Below are 17,839 nucleotides of genomic sequence, written 5' to 3' on the forward strand. Positions count from 1 at the left end.
TCTGCCTATGCCGCATCCAGGTGGATTCCGAAAAAGGCAGGGAGGTGAAAGAATCCACCTTTGGATTCTGCATCCAGGTGGATTCTTTTGGCTGCACGCGCCAACATTCCTTTGAGGATGCGTGCGCAACTGGCGACACCAACGAACGTGTTACAAACGTGATTATATTATAGATACATACTATTTATCATTTTATATTGCCATCTCAAAGTGTTTAATATCCTTTTAAAGCTGCACACCCCATTCTGCTAAAAGATGACTATATCCTTAGCAATCGGACAATACACACGTATGCCTGCTTCTCATTTGCTGTATCCTCATCTGGTGTGACACAGGAGCAACTTTGACTATTTTTATTAAAAATATTGTTTAAAAATAAAATGTTCTAATGAAATAAAGAATATTACTTTTACACCAGAAGATCCCTTTAAAAAATCCCTGCTTTTCTAATGATTTCTCATGATATCCCATGTAAAGGATTCAGATACTGTGTGCTGACCCCTCTATCAGCAGTTTATCAATCCATCATAAACACTTTTCACTAGGGTTGCACCGATACCGATACTAGTATCGGTATCGGTACCGATACCAAGTACTTGCATGAGTACTTGTACTCGTGCAAATGCACCGATACTTAAACCGATACCTCCACTTACTACCCATATGCTATCTTGTGGTGTTTTTTTCAAACTGCATGTTCCCATTTCATTTAAAGCTGGAGTGGAGACTAAACTAAAAATTGTTTACTACTGTTCTGCCAATACAAATTGCTGTTATTTGTATTATTGTAGGAGAGATCACTGTACTGCGTTCAAACAAACCCCTAAAGTACTGGGCAGTTAATAAACTGAGATTTCCAGCTCTGGCTAAAATGACCCAAAAATATCTTTCTGCCCCATGCAGTAGTGTGGAAAGTTGAACCTCCTTACTGATAGCAAAAACAGACTTATAGCTCAACATGCAGAGATGCTTGTGTTCTGTTCCTTAAAAAGAACTTGCCACTAACTTTTGAAAAATTATTCTAATTGCTAGATTGACTTTTTATACTGCTAGTTCTCATCTTGCACAATTATGTTCAAAACATACTGTACTCTGAGGAACATCTTAGCTTATATAATTGCAGGAAGAGTACTCATAGGAAAAATTAAGTTAATCCCAATGAACACTCATCCTGCAATTATAGGTAAAAGGTAATTAGATAACATTTGATTGATAAGCTTTACCGATGCTCTGTTCACATTTCCAACTCCATAGCCTTTAATGGAGTAGGACGTGTAATGAGAGCATTGGTAAAGCTTACCAGTCAAAGGTAATCTAGCCCATAGTGTTGTTCCCCATGATTAAACAGTATTCTGTTCTATTTTTTACTGTATGGCACTTTTGGTTGGTTGCAATTTTATATTTGTTATTTATTGTTGTTGTTAATATATTTTATTGTAATATTTTTATTTCTTTACATGTTCTGTGAACTTTGTGACAAATAAAACCTGTTTTATTATTTCATAATGTATTTTGAGCTACAGTCCTTCATAATTATAAAGAAGCAATCTTAAATAATTAGTCTGTATTGTGCTTGGTAAACTGTCCCATGACATTAAAAAAAAGTATCGGTAATTGGTATCGGCGAGTATTTGAAAACAAGTATCGGTACTTGTACTCGGTCTTAAAAAAAATGGTATCGGTGCAACCCTACTTTTCACATATATTTTTGCATGATTTTAGAATTATGTAATCAACAACCTTACCTATATTGTAGTTTTTCACTGTATATATTAACTTTTAGTGTAGCTTTTTTATATTTACTTTCTCAGGCATGCTCTTTTTCCATTTTTATAATAATTATGGTTTCCCGATTTTAAAAAAAGTTAAAAACTATAGCTCGGATTAAATTTACAAATCATAATGTTTGTACATAACTAATATGATCATCTAAAAAAAATGTATGATTGCAATCAAGTGGTTGGAAAGTTGATTATAAAATACTGAAAATTATATGAAAATTTTATTGCAAAAAATGTTATTTGGAGGAGATGATCCAGACTTGTTACTTGAGAAGAGACAGCTAACCATGGTTATTTTGTTAGCAAACTCAGTTGTATTGCAGTTTATAACCATCATCTTTGGTGAAACCAATTAGGCTTCATCTGCATTCAAACACATTGGGCAGACATCTTCTGTACTGAATGAGTCAGCATGTTTTTTTAAAAAAAATTCTAATGGATCTGAAGCCACAGAAATAAAAGGCAAAAACACCAGAGTTGGATTCACCGTTTTTACATGGCAAAGCTACTGTAACGAATAGATAATTCATGATCTTCATATGGAAATCAGCCCGATTGGGGTATCAGATGGAATAGCTGGCTTTGTAAAAACACATTTGAATTAACAGACACACTAAAAACAAGGTCTAGATCCATAGGATGTTTATTATTTTGAATAGAACACTTTGTTATTAAAACAATTCATTTATTAAACATAAACAATAATGAGGATGCAGTGTTTAGCATACAGGAAAACAGTTGTGAAATATTTTTTTTATCTTAAACGGGCTTTGTATTGCAATTTGTGGATAATGGAAAATATACTCTGTTAAAAAACAGAAACAATATGAGATGCTGTCACATGCCAATAGGGATCGTTCACTAAGGGCAAATTAATGCAATTGATATTCAAAAGTTTCTTTCTGAAACAATGTAATGTGCTATTTGAACAGCAGGACACTAAAAAAAAAAGAGCTTATGGATTAGACCATTGCAGCCCCTGCATTGTATTTTTGTTTGGCAGTGAATTATATGTATGAGTACTAGACATGCATTTTTTTAATTTAAGTCTTCATTTGAAAACTGAATAATGAATTTGAACAAATTTTCCCCCTATTCATGAATACAAATTTGGTTAATTCATTTATTATTTTATTAACATTTTCTCTAACAGAGAAACCTTAAAGGGACAGTAAACCCATTTTTCTTTCTTTCATGATTCCAATACAGCATGCAATTGTAAACAACTGTCTAATTTTCTCCTATTATCAATTTTTCTTCCTTCTCTTTGTATCTTTATTTGAAAAGCAGAAATGTATGTTTAAGAGCCGGCCCATTTTTGGTTCAGAACTTTGGTTAGTTATATTTAGCCACCAATAAGCAGGTGAAACCCAGGTTTTGAACCAAAAATGTGCCGGTTCTTAAACATACATTTCTGCTTTTTAAATAAAGATACCAAGAGAAGGAAGAAAAATTGATAATAGGAGCAAATTATAAAGTTGCTTAAAATTGCATGTTCTATCTGAATCATGAAAGAAAAAAAATTGGATTTACTATCCCTTTAAGTGGATGTATCAATTAATTGTATTTGTTTGCTTACTTTAAAAAAAAAATAAACAAAAAAAATAAATAAAGCACTTCTGTTTAGTACATTTCATTTACTTTAATTTGTCATATTTTTATGTCTCATGCAAAATATTTAATGGCAGACAATTTGTATTTTACACATTTCTAGTACAACAGTGCCACTAATAAATCTGGTCAAAAGCCACAGAGGTTAGCAGAGGTCATTCTGCGTTTCGCTACTCATGTAACATCAACAGCTTTTAGTCTTCTCTTTTGCCCCCTCATATATATTTAATATATCTCACAATGCAAGCATCTCCTTATTTGGCACCACAACAGCTATTTGCAGTTCATCTTGTGAAAGTTCATCTATAAAAGTCTATCAAAAATCTAATTAAACATACTATTCACGTTAAAATGTTAGTGTTTATGAATGAATTTAAAGTAAAAAGAACTTTTTGCTGTGACACAATTTTTTTTAATAGTTTTTAGTGTTTCTTTAAAAATATTAGACCCAAGAATTGCATATACTTGTTTAAAAAGAATTTCCTTTTTATGCTGAGAATGTAATTGCACCTTTTGTAGGACTGAGGACACCCACGTATATCCTCAAACATTCTAAAACGTGGACATGTGTTATGTACAAGGCCTAAATAAGCCTACACAGCATCACGGCAGGCCACATGCTGATAGATATAAAGCTGAATGGGTAAACTCTTTAGGTAACCCCTAGAGTCCATTGGATATTTAATAATAATGGCTCTTTCGATCTGAAGTTACACCTTCTGTGTCCTGTCCTCTTGGGATGGGGAGAATTATGGCTCTTTCAAGTATTGGGAAGCTCCTGCTTGTCACATGATGTGATAGACTTGGCCAATAAAGTGAATTTGTGCTTCCTCTGTAGTTTCATGGATCACACTTCTCCTCTATGTCTCAAAGTACTTGTAGATCTGAGCCACATAATGCATGACGCTCTGCCAGTCTGGCCGGTCTGTGAACATCAACTCATTGAGCTCCTTTGGAAGAGAAAAGGAAAGACATTAAATATGTGATATTGCCCACATAATCCATAATGTATTTTAACATAACTGTAATCTTGAGATTAAAAATAAAAACTCAAAAGGTAGTGTTGCAAGGGGACTTTTTAAGTGCGTCATAGACCTCTCTTACCTTAGTTTGTATAATACTTGTCTAGTATTTTCTTAAAAATAATTTTTGCATTCCTGAATAAACACATTTGCATTGCTGACTTTAAAAAACTAAAGTTAAAGTTATTTTGCACGTGATATAACAATGCGCCCGCGTTAACTTGCACCGGTATTACAAGTTGAAAGTAAACACGTTTGCTCAAGTGCAATTGAATTTAAAGGGACAGTCTACACCAGAATTTTTATTGTTTTAAAAGATAGATAATCCCTTTATTACCCATTCCCCAGTTTTGCATAACCAACACAGTTATAATAATATACTTTTAACCTCTGTGATTATCTTGTATCTAAGCCTCTGCAAACTGCCCCTTTTTTCAGTTCTTTTGACAGACTTGCAGTCTAGCCAATCAGTGCCTGCTCCCAGATAACTTCACGTGCACAAGCACAGTGTTATCTATATGAAATACGTGAACTAACACCCTCTAGTGGTGAAAAACTGTTAAAATGCAATCTGAAAAGAGGTGGGCTTCAAGGTCTAAGAAATTAGCATATGAACCTCCTAGGTTAAGCTTTCAACTAAGAATACCAAGAGAACAAAGCAAAATTGGTGATAAAAGTAAATTGGAAAATTGTTTAAAATTACATGCTCTATCTGAATCATGAAAGTTTATTTTGGCCTAGACTGTCCCTTTAATGCGAGTTAATGCAACTGCGTAAAGGCTAAGACTTAAAAACAAATGCACCAAACACAACATAAATACTTTACAATAAACAGTTACACTCATTTGATTTATAATATATATGTGTCTAAATATTTGTTTGAGGATGTATACACATATACACACACACACACACACACATATATATATATGTATATATATATATATATATACAGTATATATATATATATATATATATATATATATATATATATATATGTGTGTGTATACATGTCTATACATTTGTATTAATGTGTATTCATACATATATAAACACACACTTTTGAGCACTTTCCACTCACCCTGAAACATGAAAAATCATTTTTGTCAATAATATTTATTAATGTTTATTTACTGTTAATATTTTACATTCCAATGTTCTTTATATTGGGAAAAATGTTCTTTGTATTTTAAATTGATATTCCAATTTATGTGCGCAAAACCCAACGTGTACACTAATTCTTCATGAGCGTTAATTCAACATGAGTTATATTAAGGTGCATTATTTGTTTATTAATTATCAAATATTGAAAAAAAAAAATGATGTAAATAATTATTATTGATGTATGTTCTTAAAAATTCTAAAAGATAAATGTAGTATTTTTTTCATTAACTATAATAATTTTTAATAATTATTTTATCATTATTTTATATTTACTATTTACATAACAAAAATATAGAAAAATATAGAACAAGCAGAGAAGTGTTATTAAGGAAGGAGAACAGACACATAAGGAATTATTCAAGTTAAAGGGACATTCTAGACAAATTTGTAAACCCAAATGGATACGCTTCAGTTTTGAATAAAAGCATTTTTATAATATATATGTATTAGCAAAAAATGCTTCTAATAAAAGCTATAGTTGTTTCAAAAGTGTATTTTGGAATGCACTGTTTACCAACATTTTAAACACAGTACTTGCTCAGAGAGCCTAAGGAACTTGTACCATCTGGTAATGACTCAATTTGTTAATTGCTGAAATGATACAAGCCCCACTGGCACTCTGAGCAGTTGCATTATTTAAAATCCTGGTTCACTGAGAATATGTAGCTAAGCTTCACATGCACAGGCAGAGCAAAATGTTAACACTAAAACAGTGATAACATTTGCTTAAAACATTTTTGCCAATACATGTATATTGCAAATATGTTTCTATTCAAAGATGGAATTTATCTATGTGCATACTGTAGGCGCTCTACAAATAACTAATAATAATAATAATAATAAATGTTGACAGGAATGTCCCTTTAATTCTGAAGAGAAGATCTTGCACTTAAAAAACATAAAAAATATTTTATATAGGAAAATAAATCATTGCTAATCAAACATGGCATTTAGTACAAATGTATTAGATGTATTAAGATTTTACATTTGTGTACTACATGGAAAATAGTCCAATAAATAAAAATAGGAATAATAACATTTCTAAAGTAATTAATTGGTAATAAATACCTTCTATATAAAAGAGTTGTTATATAAACAAAAACTTAGATAGATAAAATAGTTTAAAGATAATTTAAATAATACCACTCAAGCATTTGTAGCTAAGTTTTCATTTCATTAATATTTAAGTGAATAACCTGCATGACTAAGGGCTTGATGATATAACGCTCTCTGCTCAGATAAGATGATCTAAAATGATCCTTCAGCACTGTGATATCCCACAAAAGATTCTAGAAAGGCAAAGTTTGGTATACTTCTCTAAGTGTCATTCCCTGTGTGTCTGGATGTGTAATATAGCCCTGCATGAATTTTTTTTACATTTATACTTTGTGCTTTGTATTTTATATTACTTTAGATTTCTGATGTTGTATTGTAAGTAAGTGTTTCTCAACTTCAATCCTCAGTTTACCCATAACAGGTCAGATTTTCATGATATCTTAACTAGAGCACAATGGAAATAATCAACTGATGAGCGAGAGCAGGTTAGTAACCATGCTTACTCGTCAGCTGATTATTTTATCTGTGCTCAAGTTAAGATATCCTAAAAATCTGGCCTGTTAGGGGTACTTGAGATCTGGCATTGAGAATCCCTGCTTTAAGTTTTATTACATTTAAGCTTTGCACTTTGTATATTTAGGAGTGTAATTTTACAAATTCTGATTATGTTTTGAAAGATTCTGTGTAACTTTAAAAAACTTAATATCATACTTTGTATATTTCTGTGTATCTGTTACAAATTGCATTGCAGAGAAAGCTCATAGACACTAGAAATACATTTTCACTGACATTATCTTTGCCAGTTATATAATATTGTATAGTTGTCCAGTGGGAGACAACTTGATTCATTTTTTTATTTTTAATTCTCTTTCCCTCACGCAGTGTGGTTGGGGTTGCAGCTTCTGATTAACCGTAACAAAGGGTGGAGGCGGCGCCAAAAGAGGCGATCTGGCACTTATAAATAAATTTCTATAAAACCGTGTTGGTATCAAATTCAGAAATTGTAATGTCAGTTACAGATGATAAACAAAATCCCAATAAATCAAACTGGATCTATATACAATTGAACCATAGGATTTAATTAGATTAATATATACTTCTTTAAACTAACCCAAACCAATTAAATCAGAGTTTGATTCCTTAAAGTGAAGGTCAATTTTTGGGATTCAAAATACATCATGTTGAAGATTATCTTAAAAACATTAAATTCGCTTACTTTATATGTATAAATAACTAACCCTTTGCCCAAAAAATGTATTTATAATGTTGCTCCGTTATTGCGTTTATCTCCGCCCATACAGGACTTCCTTATTCTGACTTGATGACGTCGCTTTGTTTCTTACAACGAGACTACGCTCGTGCACCCTTGTTCTGTTTGAAATGCGCATGCGTACGGTCAGCTCAATAGCGCATGCGCGTAATTAACGGCCGTAACTTTGTATGCAGTAATTTTGCGAGCAAACAACGAATGCGCGTTACGGGGACGAGCATGATGATGATGACGCGATGTTTACTTACACGCATGCGCATAAGCTGACAATGACGAAAACGAAAAGGGGCTGGACGCCACGGGGTAAAACAATAGATTGGAGCCAAAAGATGGTCAATCAATAAAGGCACTATGACGGGCGGATTTTACAGCTGAAACGGAGCGGTTTCAAAACGTAAAATATAAATCTTTTGCTTGTATCTATCTATACTTTGATGAATGAACATCATACTCATTTTAGCTAAAATATTGAAAACTGCTAAGCACAACCCCAGACTTGACCTTCACTTTAAAAAATGCAAGGTGCTGCGGGTATCAATGTTAAATAACAAATTTTATTACAGAATTCCAGATAATTCTAGATAAATTCAAAGGGTTCAAAATATGTAAATAATCACTAAAATACTGTGACACCGGTGTCCATTAATCTAAAAAATAAAATTACTAATACCTGTTAAAATCTGTTCAATAGATTACAAACAGACATTAAACAAATAGTTACAACACTCTAATCAGACATTTGTTATAGAGCAGGTTCCATCCACTATATAGAGCTGTTTGCAAAGACCAGTTTTGAAACTCTGTGCAGTAATACTTAATATTGACTATGACTAAAAACAAAGCTTAAATTAAGCTAATAAAAAAATAACCAGACTGATTAACGAATGCAGTGACTACTTGTGATAGTTACACAGTTCTTTGTGTGTCAGGACGTTATTGGGAGTCTGTTTGCAGCTTCTGATTAACCGCATGTAACCTGAGCTAACATTTTTACTTCATTTTATTGGTTGGTTAGTCTTGGGGACAATTCATGAAACATGTGACTCTCTGTATAGCTTGGGCAAAACATTGTCATGGAGCTGTGTTACGTTTTCTTTCCTTATATCTCATTCTCCCTTATACAGAAGTATTGGTGATCAGGTAGCTGTTGTACAAAAATGTATAACATTGTGGATTTTTTCACAAATAGCAGGAGCATTCAAATTGGGCTTTAATTACATAATTATATGGAAACATTACAAACAACTAATTGCTGTTGTGCTGCTAGGTTTTAACAAGACTGACATATGTGAACATGATAAATCAATCCATTCCTGTTAAAAAAGTAAGTTCTTGCACCTTATGTGTGACCTACATATGACCTTACACACAAACACATGCACGCGCACAAACACATGCACGCACACAAACACATGCATGCACACACATACAGGCACTCCTTAACAGGGTAGTCTGTTAATAAATACAAGTAAACAGCTGCAATTCTCTCATAAAACGTTTAATTTAGCACAGGCTGATATTTTTGTATTGTGTCTTTTCCCTCAGTGAAGCTGGAGTGTATACTGCATATTTATTTTAAATGAAGGGCAAATTTAGTGTACTAGAAGACCATTTAGGTATATTATAGTCCTTTAGAAATATTTGTCAATACCTTTTTTTCTACCAAAAAATAAAATACTATCTTTAAACAGGAAAGGCCCCATGGTCAGGTGGCTATCAAGTGATTTTATATATATATATATATATATATATATATATATATATATATATATATATATATACATTGTAAATGTTATTTTTATTCTCCATTTGGTGCTGGTACGGTACCATTATTGTGTATTTCTGCTGTTAACATGTTAACATATATGGAGCAGTAAGGTTAGATACAAAAGCAAAAACATCACAACAAATGAGAACACTTGAATTTTCCCGCTGCCATAAATTGTAACAGCAGTTATACTGTATGACAGCACTTCATACCAAGCAGAGGGTTTAAAGGAAGGTACCTGCAACCGGACACATCTCATGCCCTTTTTAAAGTCTCCTTTTCCCTGAGGCAGGACATGTTCTTTATCTTTTATAACTAAAGACCCAGCCTCCAGGCTTATTGCTTCACAAGGCCATGTGTAATTTAGCTGTGAAGCTTTTCTGTAGAGATTAGCATTAAGTGTACGTCTGTGTTTTAGATCATGATTGTATTTGGTGCTGTTTGCAATCTCCCCATTACCAGTTTAATACTTTCTGTTGCTATTAAACAAAACACCATAATTTATTGTTAATACAGCAATATTAGTAACATTGCTTTAATTCGATATGCAAGAGGCTGCATTTTTTTTATAATCTGTTTATGATGATTTTCAAACAAAATACCAATAAACTGCTGAAATATAGTAATTATTTATCAGTTAAAGGCACCCCTGACAATTTCCATGATTTTCATTTATAAATAATTGGGTGTTTGGATCAGCAATTTCATTTTGATCTATCAAATAACTGAAGGACACCGTGATATTTCAGTAGTGAAATGAGGTTTATTGGATTAACAGAAAATGTGCAATATGTATCCAAATGAAATTAGATAGGTGCATAAATTTGGGCACCCTTGTCATTTTGTTGATTTGAATGCCTGTAACTACCTAGCACTGATTCATTGTAACACACAATTGGTTTGGTGAGCCCATTAAGCCTTGAACGTCATAGACAGGTGCATCCAATCATGAGAAAATGTATTTAAGGTGGCCAATTGCAAGTTGTTGTTCTCTTTGACTCTCCTCTGAAGAGTGGCAACATGGGGGTCTCAAAACAACTCTCAAATGACCTGAAAACAAAGATTGTTCAACATTATGGTTTAGGGGAAGGCTACAAAAAGCTATTGCAGAGATTTAAGCTGTCAGTGTCCACTGTGAGGAACATAGTAAGGAAATGGAAGACCACAGGCACAGTTCTTGTTAAGGCCAGAAGTAAAATATTGGAGAGGCAAAGGATGGTGAGAACGGTCAAAAACAGCCCACAGACCACCTCCAAAGACCTACAACATCATCTTGCTGCAGATGGTGTCACTGTGCATCGTTCAACAATTCAGCGTATGGGAGAGTGATGGGGAAGAAGCCTTTTCTGCACACAAGATACAAACAGAGTTGCTTGAGGTATGCAAACACACATTTGGACAAGCCAGCTTCATTTTGGAAGAAGGTGCTGTGGACTGATGAAACAAAGATTGAGTTATTTGGTCATAAAAAGGGGCGTTATGCATGGCGACAAAAGAACACAGCGTTCCAAGACAAACACTTGCTAGCCACAGTAAAATTTGGTGGATGTTCCATCATGCTGTGGGGCTGTGTGGCCAGTGCCGGTACTGGGATTCTTGTTAAAGTTAAGGGTTGCATGGATTCCACTCAATATCAGCAGATACTTGAGAATAATGTTGAGGAATCAGTCAAAGAGTTGAAGTTATGCCGGAGCTGGATATTTCAACAAGACAACGACCCAAAACACTGCTCAAAATCTACTCTGGCATTTATGCAGAGGAACAAGTACAATGTTCTGGAATGTCCATCCCAGTCCCCAGACCTGAATATCATTGAAAATCTGTGGGGTGATTTGAAGCGGGCTGTTCATGCTCGGCAACCATCAAACCTAACTGAACTGGAGATGTTTTGCATTTAGGAATGGTCCGAAATACCTTCATCCAGAATCCAGACACTCATTACAGGCTATAGGAAGCATCTAGAGTCTGTTATTTCTGCTAAAGGAGGCTCTACTAAATATTATTGCGATATTTCTGATGGGGTGCCCAAATTTATGCACCTGTCTAATTTCATTTCTATGCATATTGCACATTTTCTGTTAATCCAATAAACCTCATTTCACTACTGAAATATTACTGTGTCCTTCAGTTATTTGATAGATCAAAATTAAATTTCTGATCCAAAAACCCAATTATTTATAAATAAAAATCATGGAAATTGTCAGGGGTGCCTAAACTTTTGCATACGACTGTATATGAGTCTGATGGCTGTCACATGACACAGTGGGCAGGGAAATGGAACAAATTTAAAATTTGTCAGAAAACAAATCTACTGCTCATATGAAAATTCCGAGTAAGTCTTATCGCATTCTGTTATGCATTTGTTTATTATGCAAGCCTAATGCATTTAACGGTCATTAAAGGGACATTGAATACAAACAGGAAACCTAGCTAAGCAGTCATCAGGGCCGATTTACTAAAGTGTGGATGAACATTATATGATGTAGCGTATCATGTTCGCAGCACAACGATAAATGTTGACAGCATACGCTGTCTGCATTTATCATTGCACAAGCAGTTCACCAGAACTGCTTGTGCAATGCCGCTCCCTGCAGATCTGCGGCCACTCGGCCGCTAGCAGAGGGTGTCAATCAGCCCGATCGTATAGGATCGAGCGGATTGAAGACTGCAGCCTCAGAGGCAGCGGACAAGTTATAGAGCAGGGGTCTTTAGACTGCTGCTTCATAACTACTGTTTCCGGCGAGTCTAAAGACTCGCGCGGAAACGGGGGCATCAAGCTCCATTCAAAGCTTGATAATTCGGCCCCATCTTCTTGTCCACAGGGATGTAGTACTAGCTTTTCATGGTGGTTCATGCACAATAAGCAAGAGAAAGATAAAATACTCTATACCCTTCTCTTCAATTTCAACGTCTTCCAAAGTTTAGCACCAATTCTGGTCAGTTAATTTTATTTTATTTGATTAAAAAGGCCTATTAAATAAACAGGCCCACATCTGTTACTAATCTCCAACCTGTAAGTACAAATATATAGTAATCTTATATAAATCCTTAAGTATATGACACATTAATATCCTTAAAGGAAAGTTTTCTTCGTTCTCTGGGTATCTTTTGTTGAACAGCAGGGAAGTAATGCTTAGGAGCTGGCCCATTTCTGGAGCACTATATGCCAACAATTTTGCAAGAATGTTATCCATTTGCAAGAGCACTAGATGAAAGCACTATTTCCTTATTTCAGTTCTTTTGACAGATTTGCATTTTAGCCAATCAGTGTTCACTCCCGGGTAACTTCACGTGCATGAGCTCAATGTTATCTATATGAAACACATGAACTAATGCCCTCTAGTGGTCAAAATGCATTCAGATTAGAGGCAGTCTTAAAGGTCTAAGAAATTAGCATATGAACCTCCTAGAATGATCTTTCAACTAAGAATACCAAGAGAACAAAGCAAAATTGGTGATAAAAGTAAATTGGAAAGTTGTTTAAAATTACATTCCCTATTTAAATCATGAAAGTTTTTTTTGGACTTGACTGTCCCTTTAAATATTCTGAAATATTTGGTATTTGTTTAATTTAAAAGAAACGAATAATGAATATTAGTTGACGATTACGTTAGTTTTCGTTAAAACTAATATAAATGTTACTTTGTTGCAGATGGCAAAGTGTCACTGGTAGGTTAAAATATTTATAGTGCGGTGTTGGCTGTGCTAATTTGATGCTTCACAGAGTTCAGGGCCGCGCTAATAGGATCAGTGCGGTGAATTCCAGGGCCTGCACTAAAGTACCTTCTTTCACTTAATTTGTAATTTGGCCAACTGATTCATAATATCAGGCTATGAATATGTTCAGGCTGTAAATATTTAGATAATAGTGTGCCTAGAGTAGTTAAAAAGTGTGTCTCTTGTGCCAGCGATAAAACCTTTGACTCATCTTATTACCTGTAACTCTAACATGGTTCTTTATGTCCTAGAATGCTCTTGTCATCAGCAATATGTAGGGCGTACCTCTAGGGCTATGGGTACTACAGTAGGCGGGGGGAGCATGAAAAACACCCCTTGTCCTTGCACTTCAAATTAAAGCACAAATGTGACTCCCAGCATATAATAAAGTTTATAGGAATTAGAAAGGTCATCATCACTAGGGAGGGGGTGATATTATGAATCAGTTAGACAAATTAGAAATTAATTGGCTCTTGCTTGTGGATTCACTTATGCCAGGGGGTCATAATAAAGACTTTGTGCTGCAACATTTTTTGTAATGGAACTTTTTTATAATAATGGTTTTTATAATAAAGTTTTATATAATAAAGTTTTTTAAAAAATTTTTGGATGTTAATATTTAAGGTTTAAAGGGCTATGAAACACACATTTTTCCTTTCATGATCCAGACAGAGAATGCAATTTTAAGAAACTTTCTTATTTACTCCTATTATCAATTTTTATTCGTTCTCTTGGTATCTTTATTTGAAAAGCAGGAATGTAAGCTTAGGGGCCAGCACATTTTTGGTTCAGCGCCAAATGTAAATGTGGCCACCAATAAGCAAGTGCTACCCAGAGTGGAACATTGACTGATCACAAGGAAGTGGTACATTATTAGCCTAAAAGACATAGGGCCAGATTACAAGTGGAGCACAAATTAACACTTCCGCTTTAGCGTTAATTGCGCTAGAAGTAAGCTTTTTGCACTCGTCGGGTTGTGCTCGTATTACGAAAGTGAAATTGTTTTCGCAAAATGCTGAATTTAGAATATCACGTGTGCTTTCACATATTCCCCACAGAAGTCAATGGAGAAAAAAAGTTGAAAAATCTTAACACGCTACTTTCGCTCAAACCCAATCGCATATTCTCATGTGCACTAACCTGACATGAAAATATGAATATTTCACATTCCAATGTTCTGCACATAGCATAATATGTTCTATTTATTCTTAAAGGGATAAGTCAATACATTTGCTTGATTCAGATAGAGCGTGTCATTTTAAGACACTTTTAAATTGATTTCTATTTTCAAATGTGCTTCATTCTCTTTCTATCCCTTGTTGAAAATGAATACGCACATATCATACACTAGTGGGAGTTAGCTGCTGATTGGTGCCTGCACACATTTGTCTCTTGTGATTGGCTAACTAGATGTGTTCATCTAGCCGCCAGTAGTGTAATGCTGTTCCTTCAGCAAAGGATAACAAGATAATGAAGCAAATGTGTTAATAGAAGTAAATTGGAAAGTTGTTTAGAATTATATGTTCTATCCAAATCATGAAAGAAAAATTTGGGATTTCCTGTCCCTTTAAATACATATGTATGAATACATATGTATGTATATATATATATATATATATATATATATATATATATAAACTGTATATCTGATGGTATTGTGGTACAATATATACCTATATATACAGGTGGCCCTCGGTTTACAACGGTTCAATTTACACAGTTTCAGAATAACAACCTTTTTTCCAGTCATGTGACTGCTATTAAAAAGCATTGAGAAGCAGTGCATTTATTAAAATAGCCAGTAGGTGGAGCTGCCCGCTTGTGTTGCAGCAAAGCCAAGCAAGCTGATATTAATCAGTTTAACCAGACCTGAGTTATCGAGCAGATTTCAAAGGAACAAGATCTTCCTGTCTATAAATCAGTCCAGAATGGAATGCATAGAAAGAACTGTTTGCAGAAAAATGCAAGTGAAGTCTGTGTTGTGTGATTATTTTATTAAGTTTATAATGCTGCTTAGCAAATGTTTTTGTTCATTTAACTTAGTTTAATTATATATTCTATGTTGTGTGATTATGTTATTAGGTTTACAATGCTGTTTAGCATTTAAAGTCTTCATTTCAAAGCTTTAAAAATAATGTATTAGGTGTTAATTATGACAATTTTGAGAGGGGCCAGGAACCTAACTCCCTCACTTTCCATTGACTTACATTATAAACTGGGTTTCAATTTACAACCATTCCTTCTGGAACCTAACCCCAGGGTAAACTGAGGGCTACCTGTATATATACATATATATAAATATATAAAAATATAAATATATAAAAACTATAATAATAAAAAAATTTTTTATTAGAAATATATATTTAGAAACACAACATATTCTGCTAAGTGCAGAACATTGGAATGTGAAATATTTACTGTAAATACATACAATGAATGTGAAATATTTACTGTAAATACATACAATACAATACATAGTTAAACACTATTAAAAATGAAAATTGCATAAATATTTTTTTACTTAACTGTAAAGGGCTCCAAAGCACTTCTATATATATATATATATATATATATATATATATATATATATATATATATATATATATGTGTTTATATGTCTGTAAATATATATATACACACATAAATACAAATGTACACATATATAGTAATATATATATATATATAGATATATATATATAGATATATATAAACATACATATCCATCTTTAGAGATGTATATGTATGCATGTCTATTCCTGCCTTTCTTTGAGCCTTTATAACCTTTATTGGATGGTATTATTATGAGTGTAAGTGTACTTTGTAATGTATTTTTGATGTGTTTTATAATACTTAACCCCTTATCGCTCGGGCGCAAACGTTTGTGCTTCACTCGTAATCTAGCCCATAGTGTGGAGAAAGAAGTCCTGTGTATACAGACTCACACACACTAATGTGTTGCTGCTTCTCTGTACACTTATATCCTAAGTGATTTGTTGTCATGTTACTTTTGTAATCGTTTAATAAAAACATTGTGAACAGCACCAGAGACTACAGTGTATCCTGGTTTACCCTGGGTTTCTATTGTAAAGTGCAATTCTAAGAGCTATTGAAGCTCTGCAACATGGGAGTAGGATTGCTCATCTGTATATCATTGAATTTTACAGTTTCACGCAATGGTTTTCCTTTTCTCTTTTTGAGGAACCAACTTGAAGATTTCTGTCAAAATTGCTGTGGTGTTTTGATGTGGTTTGTATATATTTTGTTAAGGTTCTAGTCATTTTTTATTGATTTATTTATACTATTGCTCAATTGTGTTAAGAACCTATTGCTGTGATACATTTTGTTTTGCATTGAACCTGGCAAAGGTGTACTGAAAGGGAGAAAAACAGAATTTATGCTTACCTGATAAATTACTTTCTCTTGTGGTGTATCCAGTCCACGGGTTCATCCATTAATTGTGGGACATTCTCCTTCCCTACAGGAAGTGGCAAAGAGAGCACACAGCAGAGCTGTCCATATAGCTCCCCCTCTAGCTCCACCCCCCAGTCATTCGACCGAAGGTTAGGAAGAAAAAGGAGGAACCATAGGGTGCAGTGGTGACTGTAGTTTAAACAAAAAAATCTACCTGACTTAATAGCCCGGGCGGCCGTGGACTGGATACACCGCAAGAGAAATTAATTTATCAGGTAAGCATAAATTCTGTTTTCTCTTGTAAGGTGTATCCAGTCCACGGATTCATCCTTTACTTGTGGGATACCAATACCAAAGCTTTAGGACACGGATGAAGGGAGGGAACAAGACAGGTACCTTAAACGGAAGGCACTACTGCTTGTAAAACCTTTCTCCCAAAAATAGCCTCCGAAGAATCAAAAGTATCGAATTTGGAAAATTTGGAAAAAGTATGCAGCGAAGACCAAGTCGCTGCCTTACAAATCTGGTGAACAGAAGCCTAATTTTTAAAAGCCCATGTGGAAGCCACTGCTCTGGTAGAATGAGCAGTAATTGTTTCAGGAGGCTGCTGGCCAGCAGTCTCATAGGCCAAACGGATGATGCTTTTCAGCCAAAGGGAAAGAGAGGTAGCAGTCGCCTTCTGACCTCTCCTCTTACCAGAATAGATAACAAACAAAGAAGTTGTTTGTCTGAAATCCTTAGTTGCTTGTAAATAGAACTTTAAAGCACGAACCACATCAAGATTGTGTAACAGACGTTCCTTCTTCGACGAAGGATTAGGACACAGAGAAGGAACAACAATTTCCTGGTTAATATTCTTATTAGACACAACCTTAGGAAGAAAACCGGGTTTGGTACGTAAAACTACCTTATCCGCATGGAACACCAGGTAAGGTGAATCACACTGTAAAGCAGATAACTCTGAAACTCTTCGAGCAGAAGAGATAGCTACCAAAAACAAAACTTTCCAAGATAAAAGCTTAATATCTATGGAATGTAA

The 17,839-nt window shown here is 34.2% G+C and overlaps 1 protein-coding gene across 2 annotated transcripts in view; it reads right to left on the bottom strand.

The window, feature by feature from the left end:
- Positions 1-2,406: 2,406 nt before the first annotated feature.
- SPECC1 (sperm antigen with calponin homology and coiled-coil domains 1) overlaps positions 2,407-17,839 on the bottom strand; it is a 962,422-nt gene continuing 946,989 nt past the window's right edge. For both annotated transcript variants that reach the window (XM_053706122.1, XM_053706123.1), the window contains one exon: positions 2,407-4,342. In XM_053706122.1, the coding sequence (XP_053562097.1) occupies positions 4,253-4,342 (90 nt within the window). In that variant the 3' untranslated portion in view covers positions 2,407-4,252. The remainder of the gene's footprint in view (positions 4,343-17,839) is intronic.

Source organism: Bombina bombina, chromosome 3 (genome assembly GCF_027579735.1).
Source record: "Bombina bombina isolate aBomBom1 chromosome 3, aBomBom1.pri, whole genome shotgun sequence".
Classification (NCBI taxonomy): Eukaryota; Metazoa; Chordata; class Amphibia; order Anura; family Bombinatoridae; genus Bombina; species Bombina bombina.